Source organism: Periophthalmus magnuspinnatus, chromosome 17 (genome assembly GCF_009829125.3).
Source record: "Periophthalmus magnuspinnatus isolate fPerMag1 chromosome 17, fPerMag1.2.pri, whole genome shotgun sequence".
Taxonomy (NCBI): domain Eukaryota; kingdom Metazoa; phylum Chordata; class Actinopteri; order Gobiiformes; family Gobiidae; genus Periophthalmus; species Periophthalmus magnuspinnatus.
In genome coordinates this window covers 296,451-314,644 of record NC_047142.1, presented here as the reverse complement: position 1 = coordinate 314,644, position 18,194 = coordinate 296,451, and the positions used below count along the sequence as shown (strand labels likewise).

The window sequence follows — 18,194 nt, the reverse complement described above, 5'->3', positions numbered from 1 at the left end:
CAGCCCCACAGAAAAAAACTATAATGAAAAGAACATTATCAGATAAATCGGTTACAGAGTTTAAAGAAATTATTGAGCCATTACTGAAAGATATGTCATGTGACAATGGCAATAATTTTAATCCAATTGTCACTGATCAATTGGTTGACAGAACAATGCTCACCTTAAAATCTGCTCTCGATGTTGTAGCTCCGCTAAAACAGAAAAGCATTAAACCAAGACCTCCGGCTCCATGGTACACGTTACAGCTCAGGACACTCAAACAACATGTAAGACGCACAGAGAAGCTTTGGCGCCGCTCGCGCTCTGAGCAGTCTCTGAAGGCATGGAAGCTCTGCCTGCTCACTTATAAGGCCGCTCTGCGGAAAGCCCGAACTAGATACTATTCAAATCTAATAGAAGTAAACAAAAATAACCCCAGATTTTTGTTCAGCACTGTAGCCAGGCTGACAAACTCCCACACTGCTAATGAGTCTCTTATCCCCTCCAACATTAGTTGTGATGACTTTCTTCACTTCTTTGATTACAAAATCACAACCATTAGAGACAAAATTAACAAAGCTACTCCAAAAATCAGCTCTGAGCAAATCCAGTCTGTAATGCCAATGTCCCACATGGACCCTCTAATAATATTAGATAAATTTACTCCTGTTGATGAGGTGGAGATTACCTCAGTCATCATGTCGTCAAAACCATCAACCTGTTTGCTCGACCCTATTCCAATCAGACTCCTCAAAGAAGCCCTCCCCCTAATAATAGATTCCATCCATAACATAATAAATATGTCGTTAGAAAATGGCTACGTTCCTCAGTCCTTTAAGTATGCTGCGATTAAACCCCTTTTGAAAAAAACTAACCTAAATCCTGATGAATTAGTCAACTATAGACCTATCTCTAATCTTCCCTTCCTCTCAAAAATTCTAGAACGAGTTGTGGTGAAACAGCTCTGCCGCCACCTGCAGGACAATAATATATTTGAAAAATTTCAATCTGGATTCAGAGCTCACCACAGCACAGAGACTGCACTGCTTAAAGTAACAAATGATTTACTACTAGCTGCTGATAACGGGCTGGCTTCAGTCCTGGTCCTACTGGACCTCAGTGCAGCGTTTGACACCATTGATCACAACATTCTACTGCAGAGGTTAGAATGTGACATTGGAATCAGAGGGACCGCCCTCAAATGGTTTAAATCCTATCTATCAGATAGGTACCAGTTTGTTAGTATAAACCAGAGCACCTCTCCCTGTTCTAAAGTAGCCTGTGGTGTTCCACAAGGATCTGTGCTTGGTCCAATCCTATTTACTCTGTATATGTTGCCATTGGGTAACATTATCAGAAAACATGGCATTAATTTTCACTGCTACGCTGATGACACTCAGCTGTACTTATCAATGAAACCAAATCAGACTGATCAAATAGATAAACTCAGTGCCTGTGTGAAGGACATCAAAACCTGGATGACCTTGAATTACCTGCTCTTAAATCCTGAAAAAACAGAGGTCATTGTCGTTGGTCCCAAAGGTCAAAGAGATTCTCTGTCGGACCAGATAATCTCACTCGACAATGTGAGTATAGCTTCTAGCCCTACTGTAAAAAATCTTGGAGTCCTATTTGATCAAAATCTCTCATTCACAGCCCATATAAACCTAGCTTGTAAAACCGCATACTTTCACCTGCGAAATATAACTAAAATTAGAAATATTTTACCTAAAAACGATGCTGAAAAACTCATCCATGCATTTGTTACTTCCAGACTTGATTACTGTAATTCCCTGCTTGCCGCCTGCCCCAAAAGTACTATAAAGTACTATAAAGTACTATAAAGTACTATAAAGTACTATAAAGTACTATAAGGAGCCTCCAGTTGGTCCAAAATGCAGCGGCCAGAGTCCTAACAGGAACTAAAAGAAGAGACCACATCAGTCCTGTACTAAAATATCTGCACTGGCTTCCTGTCGAGCTTAGAATCAAATTCAAAGTCGTCCTCCTGACATACAAAGCCCTAAACGGTATGGCCCCATCCTATCTGCAAGATGCTATTGTCCCGTACCAGCCAAACAGAGCACTCCGCTCTCAGAATGCAGGACTATTAGTGGTTCCTAGAGTGTCCAAAAGTACAGTGGGAGGGAGAGCATTCAGTTACCAAGCTCCTGTGCTATGGAATCAACTCCCTGCTGATGTTAAACAGGCCCCCACAGTCTCTGTATTTAAGACCAGGCTTAAAACCTTCCTCTTCGGTATAGACCAGGTTACATAGTGAGGGAGTTAGGGACAAACCCGGGATAAGACAGGCTGCAGTAGGAGTAACTAGCTGGGGGAAGTATGGTAACCTGAGCACTATCCTCTACTTTGCCCTATTTTCTCATCAGCAATGCTATTCACATGTTGTCCCCTGTCCCACTCCCCCTGTGGAGTGTATCTCTTTCAGATGCCCCGATGATAGTTGGACCTCCTCCTCGCCTGGCTCTCCTCCTCCTCGTCTGGTCTTCCTCCCCCTCGCCTGGCTCTCCTCCTCCTCGTCTGGTCTTCCTCCCCCTCGCCTGGCTCTCCTCCTCCTCGTCTGGTCTTCCTCCCCCTCGCCTGGCTGATTTCTTATGTTGTCTGATTTTTCCTGTTGTGTCTGATTGATAGGTTCACCTTTTTAACCTATATTACAGTTCAAAAGAGAAGAGAAGATAAGAGAGATTATTTTGTCTCAATATTGAGGAGAAAGAGCGGGGAGGCAAAACCTTCAGTTTACAACCTCACTCCTTTCTGAAGTCTCCACCGTCTTTCTCCTCCTTTTATTTAGTTAGGGACCCTAGTTACAAATGCATTCTCAAGGGATGGGGGACATACTTTACATACTTTGCAAACAGTGTAAGTTTTGTTTTTGCATTTCCAAAGGTCATTCCCAAGATGTTTCTGTTTCAGGGTTTCAGAGTAACCTTCTTCCCGTGGGATCCTGCAAGTTTCAAAAGACATTTTCTGCAAGACTCAAGAACAAACATTAGTGCAGATTACATAGTTTACATAGTTGAAATGAATATAATGATTATAGTAACTACAGTTACATTACAGTACCTACAGTACCTTTAAAATGAACAGTGAGATAACATCATATAGCTTGAATATATATTTTGAATCCATCACTGATTTTTCCTGTTGTGTCTGATTTTTCCTGTTGTGTCTGATTTTCCTGTTGTGTCTGATTTTTCTTGTTGTGTCTGATTCTTCCTGTTGTTTTGTTTTTTGTGTCTTGGCGGCACGGTGACTGAGTGCCATCACTCATGTCTCACAGCAAGAAGGTTGGTTCGATCCCCGGGTCGCCCAGGCCTTTCTGTGTGGAGTTTTTCATGTTTCTCCTCGTGTCTGGATGGGTTTCCTCCGGGTACTCCGGTTTCCCCCATCAACCAAAACATGAACGCCCTTCGAGACAACTGTTGTTGTGATTTTGGGCGTTACAAAAATAAATGAATTGAATTGAATTGTTCTTTCTCCACATGTGAACGGTTCTGGTCAGACTTTGTGCTTTAAAAGTAGAATAAAAGTGATAAAAGTGCAGCATTAAACTCTTACCTTTTTCTGTGTCCTTCTTAAATATGTTTTGATCCACTTTTGGGTCAGAACAAAAACATTGATTTACGTTTCTTTTTTTAAATATAAATCAGTTTTATTCAACTTAAACTTATTTTCATCTTAGTTAAAATATATTTGTGTATTTACATTTTTGATTAGATGTTTTCAGTCTAATCACATGTTCAAAACTTAAACTTAACACAGTGATTTATTAAGTGCGTTTTATTCTATATTTGTATATCTGATCTGAATCACGCTCTCGACGTAAACTCCAGCTCCCACAGATGAATGCTGCTGTTGTGTCCTTGGGCAAGACACTAAACCCACCAGTGTCTGTGTGTGAACGTGTGAGTGGTTCTTGATGTAAAGTGCTCTGAGTGTCTTAAAGATGGAAAAGCGCTGTATAAAAATAGTACAACACTCCTACGTGACGCAAAATGGGTTATTATCCACTGTCTGGCCAAAAAAACCCTCACCACCTGGATTTAACTGAGCAAATAGGTCCGAGTTTCCTGCAGTTGGTCCGGTCGAGGTTCAGCAGAGTGAGGTCAGCTGACACCTGAATAAACTGAATGACCAGGTTATTCCATCTGTGGATTTTTGGGCATATTCCAAGACAAAAATGCCACGATTCAACGAGCTCAAATAGTGACAGAGGATCAGGAGCAGAGACGTCATTTTCACACACGTCCACCACAGAGTCCAGACCTTAACCCCAGTGAGAATCTTTGTGCTGGAGAAGCTTTGAGCAGCGTCAGACTCGACCATCATCAATGAAACAGGAGAAACATTAAAGCAACAACTGGATGGAAATAAATCTGTGACGATGAAGAAGAAATCGAAATAATGACACAGAGAATGTGACGTGATCAAAGGTAAAGGAACAACCAAATATTAGAGTGTGGGACCTTTTTGTTGGGCAGTGTATGAGGCAGTGTCCAGTGGTGATCTGACCTGAACTGATCAAGTGTCAGAAAAAAAACAGCAACATCGATGAGGAAGTAGTCGCTAAACAATGGTTCTTATTGGCTGCTAGCTTCAGCTCATTGGCCAATCAGGAGCTTTCAACCCCTTTCTGAGGCTGGAAACAAACATCAATCAAATACATGCATTAATATTGAGTAAAACTAGATTTAACCTCCTGAGACCCGAGCGCTTGCAAGACTTTATTTGCAAAAACTAAATTTTTTCACATACATTTTGTGTAAAAAACAAAATGAGAAACAAATGTGCCTCTTGGAACAATGTGTCTCATTTGTGTGACATATGCCTTTAAATAAAAAATAAATAAATAATAATAATAGATTAATTAAAATACAATAAAATAAAATTATAAATATAAAATAAAATAAAAAGATTAAATAAAACAATAAAATAAAATAAATAATTTACTTAAAATACAATACAAAATAAAATAATAAATAACTAAATACAAATACATTTTTTATTAAAAAAACAAATATAAATAAATAAATATAAAAAATAAGTAAATATTCTAAACTCTTATTCAAAATTGAACATGTTCTTGTTGCTGTTCTTCTAAATATTTGCACTGTGGCCTAAACAACCCAAAATGTGTTGTCCACAGATGAGGACGCCAGGTCTCAGGAGGTTAAAGTATTAGACAGACACAAGTATCTCTGCTATAGTTTTTATCTGTAGCTTTAAACTCAGAAAGAGAAAAGTGTTACGTTTGTCCATTTTTTTCAGCAATAATATGACAGATGCAGAATTATTAAAAGGGGCTCTCTCTGTTTATAAGTAACACCCTGTTTGTAGATTAATAGCAGCTGCTGTTACTGCAGCCCTAGACTCCACCCAGAGGTCTCAGGTCAGAGGTCAGCTCCTGTGCCCAAAGCCAGGCTCAAGACCAGTGACTATGACTATGGAACAGCGCCCTCTGCCTGTCAGATCCTCTCAGTCTTTAACACAGTTTAAGACCAGACTGAATCCCACCTCTCCTCCCTGGTATTTAACACCACACAGGACATACAGGTGTTGTATTGTTCTGTTCCTGTGTGTCGTGTATCTGTGTGTTTGTTTTTTGTTGACTTTTGTGTGAAGCACTTTGGTTCAGCTCAAGTTGCTTTAAATATAGAAACAAACTTTAAATGAAATAAATTGTTTTTGGAGACGTTAGGTAACATGTGGTGACAGCGTGCACTCCTGTCCCTCCTTTGAAAACACCACACGAGAACATTTCCTGTGTCTTATGTTGTTTGAGGTTCTGCTCAGTGTGAGCGCACATTCAAGTGTCTTTCACCTTCAGTTCATTTCTGTTTTGTTGTTGTCATTTTGCATAATAAGCCCTTTTTAGAATACTGCCAAAAAGGTGAGTACTGAACAGAACTACTTCTAATTTTTACATTACAAATTAACGTTAAAATATCAAGATCAATGTACTGCAAGTCTTATTTAATAAATAAAATGACACAAAGGACAACAGTTTTCTCCATTTTAGCCAAACATGTAAATGTGTAGAAGTGTCATTCACGTCTTTGTTAAACTCACTGTGTGTGGCCATTTTCTGCTGGTTTAGTGTGAAGGAAAATGAGTTTGTAATGAATCATTTAATGGCATTTAGCAAATAGAAATAATTCTGTTAATCCTAATGGACCTAAAACAGGAAAAGTTTAGTCTGATTCATGTCAGACAGAGAGAGAAAAAAGCAAATGTGTCTTTTTATATAGTGCATGTAAACTTGTGTATATATGATTAGTGCAGGGGTGAGCTGTACAAAACAGTGAGGGACGTTCAGAGGAAATCAGAGGCTTAAGTCATAAATCGTATATGACAGAAGATCCAATTCCCAACACAACATGATGGGCTTTATGTTTTAATCATTTCATCTCATATATTTTTAAAGACTAAAGTAATTCAACCCTCCCAACCATTAAATGTGCCCTGTGCATCTTCCCCAAAAGGGCGTCCTCTGCTCGAGCCCCTGGACATGAATGAGTTTAATGCTGTACTGTGTAACAATCCAGGCAAAGTAACATCTGTATGAAGAAGCAGTTGGTAAACCCTCATTCAAAAAATCCTACTGCTGATGCCACGTGGTTTACAATTACTGCAATCAAAATAATGAACTGAAAACTTGAAACTACATGTATTTTTATGTATTCTTTTTGTTATGTTCAGGGTTACACCTTTCACGATGGCTGACGGAAAGTCGTTTCTTCGAAAGCTTCTAAAAGTCCACCTGGCTGATCGTCCACCTCCTACCCACACTGAGGAGCTCCTGACCAGACTTCAAGGACTGGTCACAAATCTTTCCTGGAGTCCAGATGAGGTCATTCAGCTGTTTACGTCTTTACTGAAGCGATTCGACTCTAAACAGACAGAAGACGACCTGCCGCTGTGGATGCTGAAGATGCTGCATTATGTAGAAATCAATTAGATCACTCCAAACTGGAAATCTGAAAGGTCTACAATCGACAAAGAGATATCTGAAAAGACTTTTATTGAACTGATTCAGGACAAAACAAAAACAGATGAACAACTGCGTGAGACTTTAGGGGCAAATTCAGATAAGGGACTTGATGAAATAATCAGTGAAATTGAGCAACAAAACACAATTGATAAAAAACTTCTCGATGATGCCAAACAAATCATTTTAGAATTCAACTCAGAATCAAACCACAAACATGAACTCACAAGTGATCTGCAGAGGGTGGTAGCTGCAGTGAAGAAGACGAGAAAGATCACTCCCAGATGAACACAGATGGTGAGCTGGACCCTCATGGCTCTGTCCGCAAAAGGTCGTCTGATTCAGGTGAGGACGGGAGAGGGAAAAACCTGCATCATCGCCACGTTTGCCGCCTTCCGAGCTCTGCAAGGACAAAAAGTGGACGTCATGTCCAGCTCTCCAGTTTTAGCCGAGAGAGACTTTAACGACTGGAAAGATTTCTATAAACCAGTCGTGTTTGAGCACGTTCAAAAGCCCCAGTGTGAGTCCCAGCTAATAGTGAAGAGCACTGCTCAGTGTGGATACTTTATACACATAAATTACAGTCACAAGCTAGCTAGCATTAGCCACCAGTTTTTCAAAAAGTCTCTGTCACTTTATTGTTGAAACTCAAACTCCTAAACAAGACCATGAACTGATCACAGGCTCTAGAAAATGTGCTGTTTGAATCCATTTTGTGTTTTTTTTTCTTGAGTTTTCAGAAAACATATCAGTGTGTTTGCTAATGTGTGCATTATGTCAACAAGGTAACTGCTAAACATTCTACCATAGACATACATGCAGAAAGTATCAATAATCAATAGGAAAAAAACTGGTCCTTGGAAGGCCTCCTGGGAGGATGACATCACATCCTAGAATCTGAAAAAACAACCAATCACATTAAAGAAATAAGAAAAATATTAAAATGACAAAACAGTGGTCCGTCACTCTATCGCGGTTCACCTTTTGTGGTCTCGCTGTTTCGTGGATGTTTTTTTTTTACAGTGTATAAACGTGCATTGTGTTCTGCGTCCTGATTGGCTAAGGGACTGTAGACCAGACATGAGCAAACTACGGCCCGGGGGCCTCACACGGCCCTTTGGGTTTATTAATCTGGCCCGCCGAACGTGACCAAATTATATTAAAATAGATAAAAGTAGGCGAAGCTCTGGCCTGGAAACACCTTGGACCGACCGTAGGAGCTGGAGGACGTGTCTGGGGTGAGGGAAGTCTGGGAGTCCCTGTTTGGACTGTTGCCCCCGCGACCCGGCCCCGGATAAGAGGAAGAAAATGGATGGATGGATAAAAGTAAACATATACACACACACACACACACACACACATACATATATATATATAAACATATATACATAGAGAGAGAGAACTAAACTAAACAGAACTAAACCAGGACTAAACCAGGACTGGACCGGGACTAAACCAGGACTGGACCAGGACTAAACCAGGACTGGACCAGGACTAAACCAGGACTGGACCAGGACTAAACCAGGACTGGACCGGGACTAAACCAGGACTGGACCGGGACTAAACCTGAACTATATACTATGGACTTAATCTAGTTGAAATGACTCAAATTATAAAAAGTTTATAAACCACAAAAATTCGAGCCTTGGTTTAAATGACTTGAAATAGGAAAATGAATCTGCAATGAATTTAAATAAATATTTCCGTGCTTGTGTGTGAGTCGTAGTGATTTGTGTAAATTCACTATGTTAATCCTGCAGTGTTCTGGTGTGAGGAAACCATACACTGTTTATATAAATGGACATAACTATCCTGCTGCCGACACGTTCCAAACAGGAAGTGATCATGGGCTGCACATCCGGCGACTCTGGCTCCAATTCACTTTACATTGAAAAACTGTGTCTCCTCTCTCTGTAACTGCTGCTGTCAGACTCATCATTTTGGTGGTGATATGTTCGTGTGGACCCGTTCTACGTGATCCTGGTGTTTTTATTTCACTATTGTGTTTGAGATATGAACATTAATAAGTTACAAATCCTCCGCACTGACAAGCAACTGGAAGTGGAACCTGCATGTCAAGGTGTCGTCATAGCAACACATACAAATAACCCACGCTTGGCCCATGCACTCATCGTTGCGGAAGCATTAGGCCCTACGCCCTGTATGGGCTCAGGCCTAAGTCCAACCATGATCGGGAGCATTTTCAATGGAGATACATTTATACGTTGTTGTGGAAAATTAAAGCCAAAGGAAAAGGAAGGAGTTCGTCCTCATCCAGGATCAGGTTTGTGGAGATGCAAGTCTGCTGACCACAAGGTTTTCAGTGGAATAAAGACAACCAAAATGAAAAAATGTGCTCTTATTTTTGGCTAAAAAGTGACTTAATGTGACTTTAATTTGTCATTTGATGACATCTGTCCTTCCTTAACATTGTATATTACCATTTAGTATAGAAAAAATATAAATATAAATAAATACAAGTTTTATTAACCCTTTCATGCATGAATTATGATAGGCTACTTCAGGATTTTTTTCCAAAGTGTTTTTATTACTCTTTAGGCATGCAAAAGAAATATTCATCTTATTTTTTTTCAAACATGCATTCTTCAAGGAGTTGGTGATGTGTCCACTAGGGTGGACAACGCGCATTTGAACAATGAATGAAATATGTGTTTGAGAAAACAAATATTAAAAAAAAAATACTGAAAACACGATAAAACATGTTGTTGTGTGCTCCCTAACATTGTGTTTATATATTTGAGCCTGAATAAGTGGAATGGTGCAAAAGAAATTGTCAAAAAACACCTTGTGATTCTTTTGCTGTATGTCATCACAAAGGTGCATGACAACATCTGCAGCCATTCCCAAACCACTGGCCACACCAGGCCCAGCCAAAGCCTGACACACTTCAAATCTGAGCATGTATCCAGAGCTCCCTGCTCTAACCCACACTTTCACACCCCAGGGTTTGGGTTTCTTTGGGATGCACTGCTTCAGAGATAAAAGTCCCTTGAATGGAATGATCTGTTCATCAATTGGTTAACAGAATTCTTTGGGATCCACAGCTAAATGGAAAGTTCTTTTTAGTGTATCCAACACTGGCCTGATTTTGAATAGCTTATCACTATTTCCCTGCTCCTGTGAGAAGTTATCAACAAAGTGAATGTAACTCAGAATCTGCTCAAATCGATTCAGTAGCATGGCATTTGCAATCAAGACGCAACCCTTCCTCTGATGACCAGTACATTCTTGATCTTGGGTATCTGAGGTATGACATGACCAAACTGATCCCTAGAAACTGATTCATTTGACCATTTGTAATGGCCAGATTTTCTTTGACTTTTTGCAATGCACAGAGGTTTGATCTGAGCACTATTTCATCTATCAGCTCCTCAGGAAATAGATGCATGAAGAAATCTATTGGTTTTGTTCCTTCAATATTCACCTTCCACTCTCCTAAAAAGGAGGCAAGTCTTCCTCAAACTCATTATCTTTGGTTTTCTAGACATGTCTGCTTTTTTGTGTTCTTGAGCTCTGTCAGGTAGGACATCCTGAGCACCCTCAGCTTCAGCCTCAGCCTGAACTTCCTCAGCATCCTCTGCTCCTTCCACATCCTCAACTTCACTCTCACTACTGCTGCCATTTGCCAATTCTCTTTTCTCTGGTAGCCATTCATCATCACTGCCACTAACATCATCTTCACTTGAGTCAGATGGCATTTGCTGGACTATCCTGTAGGTTTTGGTAGCATGATCTGCACCTGACCGCTACATAAACACAAGGACAAAGATAATTACTCTCATGCTAGAACTAATACCCACAAATTATTGCTATAATATAAATTAAATTGATTTTCATCCAAAACATTACTGCAAATGGTGAATTTAAAAAAAGAAAAAGAAAAACAACAGTGACAGCAATACTATGAATTGTAGTCTAAATATAGCTAGCGATGCATGATGTCCAATTTAGTGGACACATGATTAATCACAATTTCCTCAAATCACAAAATCAAAACTTGGATATTTTAACAATTATATTGTTCCTTAGTTGTTGCTTGATGTCCTCATATTTTTTTTACCTGCAAGGGTCTCCTATAATAGAAGGAATTGACAGAAATTGCTCCCCTGCGAGGCACATGTGCTCTTCTGTCGGCCATCTTGTTTTAGAGATTTTTTTTTTACTCTTGTCAAAGTTCACCAGTGGGTGGCAGTGTATTGTGTGACACATAAGCGTCCACTGTAGTGACTGATGTGCAACTGTGATATTCAAACTCACTTATATAGGAGAAAACAACAATTGAATAGCTGTCCACTGTAGTGACCACTATGCATGAAAGGGTTAATATCAGATTTTTACCATCTTCAAAAAAATATGAAAAATGTGACTAGGTCATTTTAAATAGTTTGCACTGGTCCAGAGTTATTAAGATAAGACGTTAAAGTGACTAATACATTGATTTTGGCGTTCCACCACTGACCTGAGGCACACATCACATGTAAACACAATCACAATTCCCCTTGTAATGTTTCCAAAGATCTGAAATGCCCTGACTGCTGTTGTTGCACCACACGTCCATTCACTAAACCTTCAGCTGACAATAAAGACGTCAAGTGACAACTAATTACAAGTGCGTCTCTGTGGACAATTATGAGTCACTACACAGTTGTCTGTAAACAGCCGAGCATTTAACCAGCGATTAGAATGTGTGGGCTTTTATTTGACAGATTGGCCGTGCGGTGCTGTGTCCTGGTGTTGTGACTGCTGTTTGTGTGCAGGCAGTAAACAGACAACAGGACTAGTTCATTTTAAATGGTTTGCAGTGATTATTCCTCACTTATCTTAAGCATTCTGAGCATCCCATTTCAGAGGCATGGTGACTGAGTGTCTTGCACCGTTCTGGGTTGGATTCCTGATTGGTCCAGGCCTTTCTGTGCAGTTTATTGTCCTTGTGTCTAGGTGGGTTTCCCCCAGGTTCTCCCCATCAACCTAAACGTCATTTTATGCAGCCCGCGAAAAGGTAAATTAAAAGGCATAACTGTCATAAAATAAATCTATACTGCTTTAATGTGTGCATTGACCAGAAATTAATGAGATTTTCCCAACAAGTGGAGCTGAGAAATATTTGCAAATCATCATCACAAAATGTTCACGAGGAGGAAAATTGTCGACATGGAAGGAAGTTAGAAGGACTTTAATCCTGTATTGTCCCTCATTCAAGACTTCACTTTTGTATTCAACAATTATACAATTACTACCAAGAAATACTTGGCTTCGTGGTGTTACCTGCTCATCTCTGTGCAGATTACTAAAATCTGTCTTTCTTCGGAGCATCCCAGGCAAAACAATAACATCAGAATAGAAGGTTTCGGACCATTCACCATGTACAAATTGCCCAAATTTATGTTTGGCTAAGAATATATTGGGTCCTATATGTAACCCTTTTACCAAGCTGCTCATTATTTTGAAAGGAATAACCAAATTATATAGGACTCCTGTAACCTCAAGTTAAACCAATGGTAAAAGAGACAATGTATAAAAACTTTGTCTAGGGTAGAAGTATGATTCTAGCTTTTAAATTTAACAAATAACTCCAAGGAATATAATTATTATGACGAGAAACCGAGATGCAATGTACATTTAAATATTTTTGTAACTTTGTCAATATGTTTACAGTGTTTGCTTTTACAGTGTACAAATGAGAAACACACAGTAAATACGTTTTAGGCTTTTCTTATTCTTAAAAAATTGTTAGGAATCAAATACATTTCCACAAACATTACATTTCTCCCCCAATACTATAAAGTCAGAACACGATGCACTGATTTGATATTATGCTCTTCAGTTTTTCGATGGCGCGTTGGAGCTCAAGGTAAAATCCAAAAATACGTGGAATAATCCTACAGTCTGTTGTTCACTTTCACATTCGTATGGAAAAAAGATTTATGAAGATGGGACACAGAATGTGCTGTCCTGTCTGTCCTCACAGGTGACTCAGACTCGTCCGTGGACACACCGTCTCTGTCCAACTGACTCTGAAGTGAAGTAGCACAAAAACGGCGCTAGCTTTAGCTTAGCTTTTTTTTTGCACGGTTCTCGGAAGACTCCGTGAAAACTCACCCCCAGACTGTGCGATAAGTCCCGCGAGTTCTCCTCAGTCCTCAGTCCTCCAGAGCAAGGGGAAAAATCTTCAGAGTAGCTGAAAAGCGGCTTTCAATAATGTTTGTGTTTTCTCGTACGAGCTTCTCTTCGTTGAGTTGTTCGCGCCATTGCCACTTCTCGAACGTTCTCTGCATCGTGCATCACGTCATCACGTCATCACGTCCACTCAAATCAAGTAACATGTTTATTATGGGGTATTTTTTTAAGCTTTTTATCAATCATGAATTCTTTATATTTAAATGTTGTAACACCATGCAAATGCATATTTAACTATTTTATAAACTTACAAAATGGAAATTTTACTCTATTTATAATAGGAAATAACATACATTCTCAAGATGAACAAATGAATGAAAGATGAACTAATATAACAAATATTCAAGTTATTACACATAATATAAGATCCGGTACTACACAAAATTGATTCTATTCTTGTGAGCTTTAAGCCATGTTATAATGTTGTTACTTCATAAAAAACCAAAAAAACTAAAACAAAAAACAAAAAACTGGTTTATTAGTCTGTCTACATATCCAATGCTCAAAATGCTCAGTCTCCCCTTGTGATGTTGTGGTTTACAATATATCTGTAATGAGCAAGACAGATTTAGCTCAATTATATGAAAACTAGGTACAGTCACTTTAAACAGCAAATTCTACCATAGAATCCCAATACCCAAACCATTTTGTCAAGAACGGTATAATAATAGATAAAATCAAAGAACTGACAAATGAATTTAATAACTTTTTTGTAAATGTAGGGCCCACCCTTGCAAATGAAATTATAGAGCCCAGAGAAAAGGAAGGGTTAAATGAGGAGATTATTCAACGAAATACAAATTCTATGTTTGTAAGGAATGTACACGAAGATGAAATTATACAAATAGTAAGAACATTTAAAAATAAGAAATCTACTGACTGCTCTGATATAAATATGTTATTGATTAAAGACATCATACACTGTATAGTTAAACCTTTTACTTACATCTGTAATCAATCCTTTACAACCGGCATCTTCCCAAGTAAAATGAAAACAGCCAAGGTAATTCCAATATTTAAAAATGGTGACCGACACCTGTTCACTAATTATAGACCCATCTCATTACTCTCGCAATTTTCAAAAATATTAGAAAAACTGTTTGCAGTAAGGCTTGATAGTTTTATTGAGAAAAATAACTTATTAAGTAACCATCAGTATGGGTTTCGATCAAACAGGTCCACTTCGATGTCATGGCACTAGTGGAAGAGATAGTAACAGCAACGGACAACAAACAATACACAGTTGGAGTCTTCATAGACTTAAGTGAGGCCTTTGACACCATTGATCATAAAATACTCTTGAAAAAAATGGAAAGGTGTCAGAGGCTCTGCACTCACCTGGTTAAATAGTTATCTTAGTAACCGACATCAGTATGTGCATATGAACAATTTTAACTCAGATAAAAAGACGATTACACACGGAGTTCCACAAGGTTCCATTTTGGGACCAAAATTGTTCATTATGTATATAAATGATGTATGTGACATACTGAAAAACCTAAAGTGTATTTTGTTTGCAGATGATCCCAGTCTGTGCTGCTCAGGAAGAGACTTAGATCAACTTCTGGATACAGTGGAAAATGAGCTCAAAATAATTAAGAAATGGTTTGATATTAACAAACTACCACTTAACTTAAGTAAAACCAAATATATACTCTTTGGGAATAGACAAATTTCCAAACAAATTAAAATTAAAATTAATGATATAGAAATAGAAAGAGTGTATGAAACTAAATTTTTAGGTATCACCATCGATAGTAAAATAAGCTGGAAAGTACATATAAATAATGTAAAAACAAAAATATCAAAAACTGTTGCTGTAATGTATAAAATGAAAACTATTTTAAATCAAAAATCACTGTTTATATTATATTGTTCTCTTTTCCTTCCATACGTTAATTATTGTGTGGAAATATGGGGGAACAATTATAAATCAAACATGAATCCAGTATTTTTACTTCAAAAGAAAGTGATGAGGATTGTCAATCAGGCAGAATATTATGCATCCACCAACCCACTCTTTATTAAACTAAAAACATTTAAACTAAACGATCTGGTTGAGTTTAATACAGCAGTTGTTATGTATAAGGCCCATAACCACATGCTCCCACACTGTATCCAGGAGCTGTTTAGACCCAGAGAGAGTCGCTATAACCTGAGGGGAACTGGCATCTTCCAAACAACTATGGCAAGAACTACAAAAAAATCTATGTGCATCTCAGTCACAGGGGTTAACTTATGGAATCGTTTGGACAATGAATTAAAAAGCTGCACATCAATCAAAGTATTTAAGAAAATGTATAAATTAAAAATTCTAGAAAAATATAGAGCAATAGTATAACTGTTACTATGACAACTGAACTGAACATTAAAGAACATAGTATAAACTTTGTCTACTACATAATATGAATTATGTAATAGGAAAACAAAATAGTAATAATAATAATAATAATATTTTGATGATTAAAAATAACATCTATGATCAGGATAAAAAAGGACTACTAATGATTATTATATATACAAATATAAATCCAGAGTTAATTGTAAGAATATAAAAACAAATGTATTTCTTTTGTTGTATACTGTATGTTTTTCTTTAGATGTGGAAACAGGCATAAATAAGCTTTGCTTCAGCCTATGCCTTTCAGACACAATGAACAAATTCTATATATGTGTATGTGACTGTGACAATGTTTTATTTATTTTCTGTGTGTGTCTGAATAAACTAACTAACTAACTAACTAACTAACTAACTAACTAACTAACTAACTAACTAACTAACGTCACTTTAAACAGCAAATTCTACCATAGAATCCTGACTGTTCTCCAGCTCACATTTAAATGAGGCATTCTATAATGTTGTCATGAAGTCATGTGACCAGCTCTAGGACACTCACCTAGCAACCAGTAACAGTTCTCGTCACCATGGCAACCGTGACAAAGAAATCCTTTGACAAAGCGATTCTTTGACACGAAGTGATTCTTTGACACAAAGCAATCGATTTGTAGTACTTGTTAGATCAAACTCAACGGTCACAACAAAGTCAATTCAATTCTTCAATTCAATTTTCAAGTGCTCGTGTATTGCTCTTGTATTGATCGTGTATTGTTCGTGTATTGCTCGTGTATTGTTAGTGTATTGCTCGTGTATTGCTCGTGTATTGCTCTTCTATTGCTTAGATATCTCATTTTTTGACCAACCTAAATACATACTGAAATGGCTTCAGGATATTCCTCCAGACCAGGTCAAACCCTGTTTAAGTTAGGGGAGTACATCGTCTTGGACGTACTTGGGGAAGGGGCTTTTGGTACAGTCACTAGATGCTTTCACCCTCAGACTTTAGAGGTCGTGGCAGTTAAAACCCTGAAGAACGCCAGTAGCGTTCTCGAAGAAGAAGTTGAGATCTTGGAGGAGTTGCGCCTCTTACAACCAGACAAGTACAATATTGTCAGGTTCATTGAATACTTTGCAGAACAGGACTCCGAATGCATGGTATTTGAAACATTAGACAGGAGCCTGTTCGACTTTATGGACATGAGAGAAGAGGCATTGTCTTTGTGTGAGCTCCGTCCAGTGGCACAGCAGCTCCTGGTGGCCTTTGACGGTCTCAAGACGGCTGGGATCATTCATGCAGACCTAAAGCCAGACAACATCATGCTGGTGAACCACAGTAAGCAGCCTTTTAAAGTCAAACTCATTGACTTTGGCCTTGCTGGTTATGCAGACATGATGGACTTCATGGACATAGGGCAGCCTTTTCCATACCAATCTCCAGAGATCACTCTAGGCTGCAAAGTCACTGAGGCTGTGGACATGTGGTCTCTAGGCTGCACTCTGGCAGAGTGTTTCACAGGATACTTTCTTTTCAGTGAACACTCAGAATACGACAATCTCAGGACCATCGTCAAACTGGTAGGACTTCCAAGCGAAAAAGTGCTCCAAAAAGCACATCTGTGTTTAGATTACTTTGTAAGCCCTTCTGGTGACTTCACACAGTGGAGACTTAAAACCTTAGATGAGTACTATGGCAGTGAGAAAGAAGACATGCCCAATGTCTCAGAGTGTCTAGCTGGAAAATTCAGCTCTTTAGACAGTGTTTTTCAGGGGTCTCATACAAGAACGGGAGACCCAGAGCACAGAGACAGATTGGCCTTTGCTGATTTCATAAAGAGACTTCTGGACCTGGACCATGAGATGAGAATCACTCCCAAGGAGGCACTCCATCACCCCTTTGTGACGATGGAACATCTGATCGGTGATGACAGTGAATACAGTGAGAACGCTCGTGGCCTCATGGCCTTAGCTCTTAAAGGGTCCACCACTGTGTCTGATCTGAGCCCTCCTGAACAGCCCAGTCCACACGTCCCACAACATGTACCAGAGCCGCTCCGAGATGAGGAGGAAGCAATAAGACCCACCCAAACACTGGAGCACATAGACAACACAAAGTGTTTCAACGAGGGTATTCTAGAGACTCCAATGGACAACGAGGAAAACATGCAACCTGTCAAGTACGTCGATGGGTTTTTCTATTTTGGCCGTGAAGATCCAGTTTGGAATGAACCACTTAATGTAGGAGAAACAAGTGTCCCCCAAATACCTCAGTGTTTGAACCCAGCTATTCTAGAGACTCAGATGAACAACAAGGAGAACATCCAGTCAGAGAAGTCTGAACACCGCATCGACGTCACAGGCTTTGAAGATCCTGATCCGATTAGGGAAGCGTCAAATGCCAAAGAAGACAGGCCAGATTACATTGTCATTGACATTCCAGACGACATTGTACCCCAGGACTCAGATTTTGCCAGTTCTAGCCTGAGCAGCATTGTCATCGACATTCCAGAAGACATTGTACCCCAGGACTCATATTTTGCCTGTTCTAGCCTGAGCAGCTCCTGCTCCATTTTGGGATGTTTCAAGACAGTGGCATTTGGTGGTTTTCTAGCAGGACAGACTGCTCTCAGTTATGTGTCATCATTGCTGGAGCCGTTGTACTCCCCATAA

The 18,194-nt window shown here is 39.0% G+C and overlaps 1 protein-coding gene across 1 annotated transcript; it reads left to right on the top strand.

Annotated features, from left to right (window-relative positions):
* Positions 1-16,406: 16,406 nt before the first annotated feature.
* LOC117385457 (homeodomain-interacting protein kinase 2-like) lies at positions 16,407-18,194 on the top strand. The gene has a single exon (XM_033982745.1). It carries the CDS (start codon positions 16,407-16,409, stop codon positions 18,192-18,194), a length of 1,788 nt encoding a protein of 595 aa, XP_033838636.1.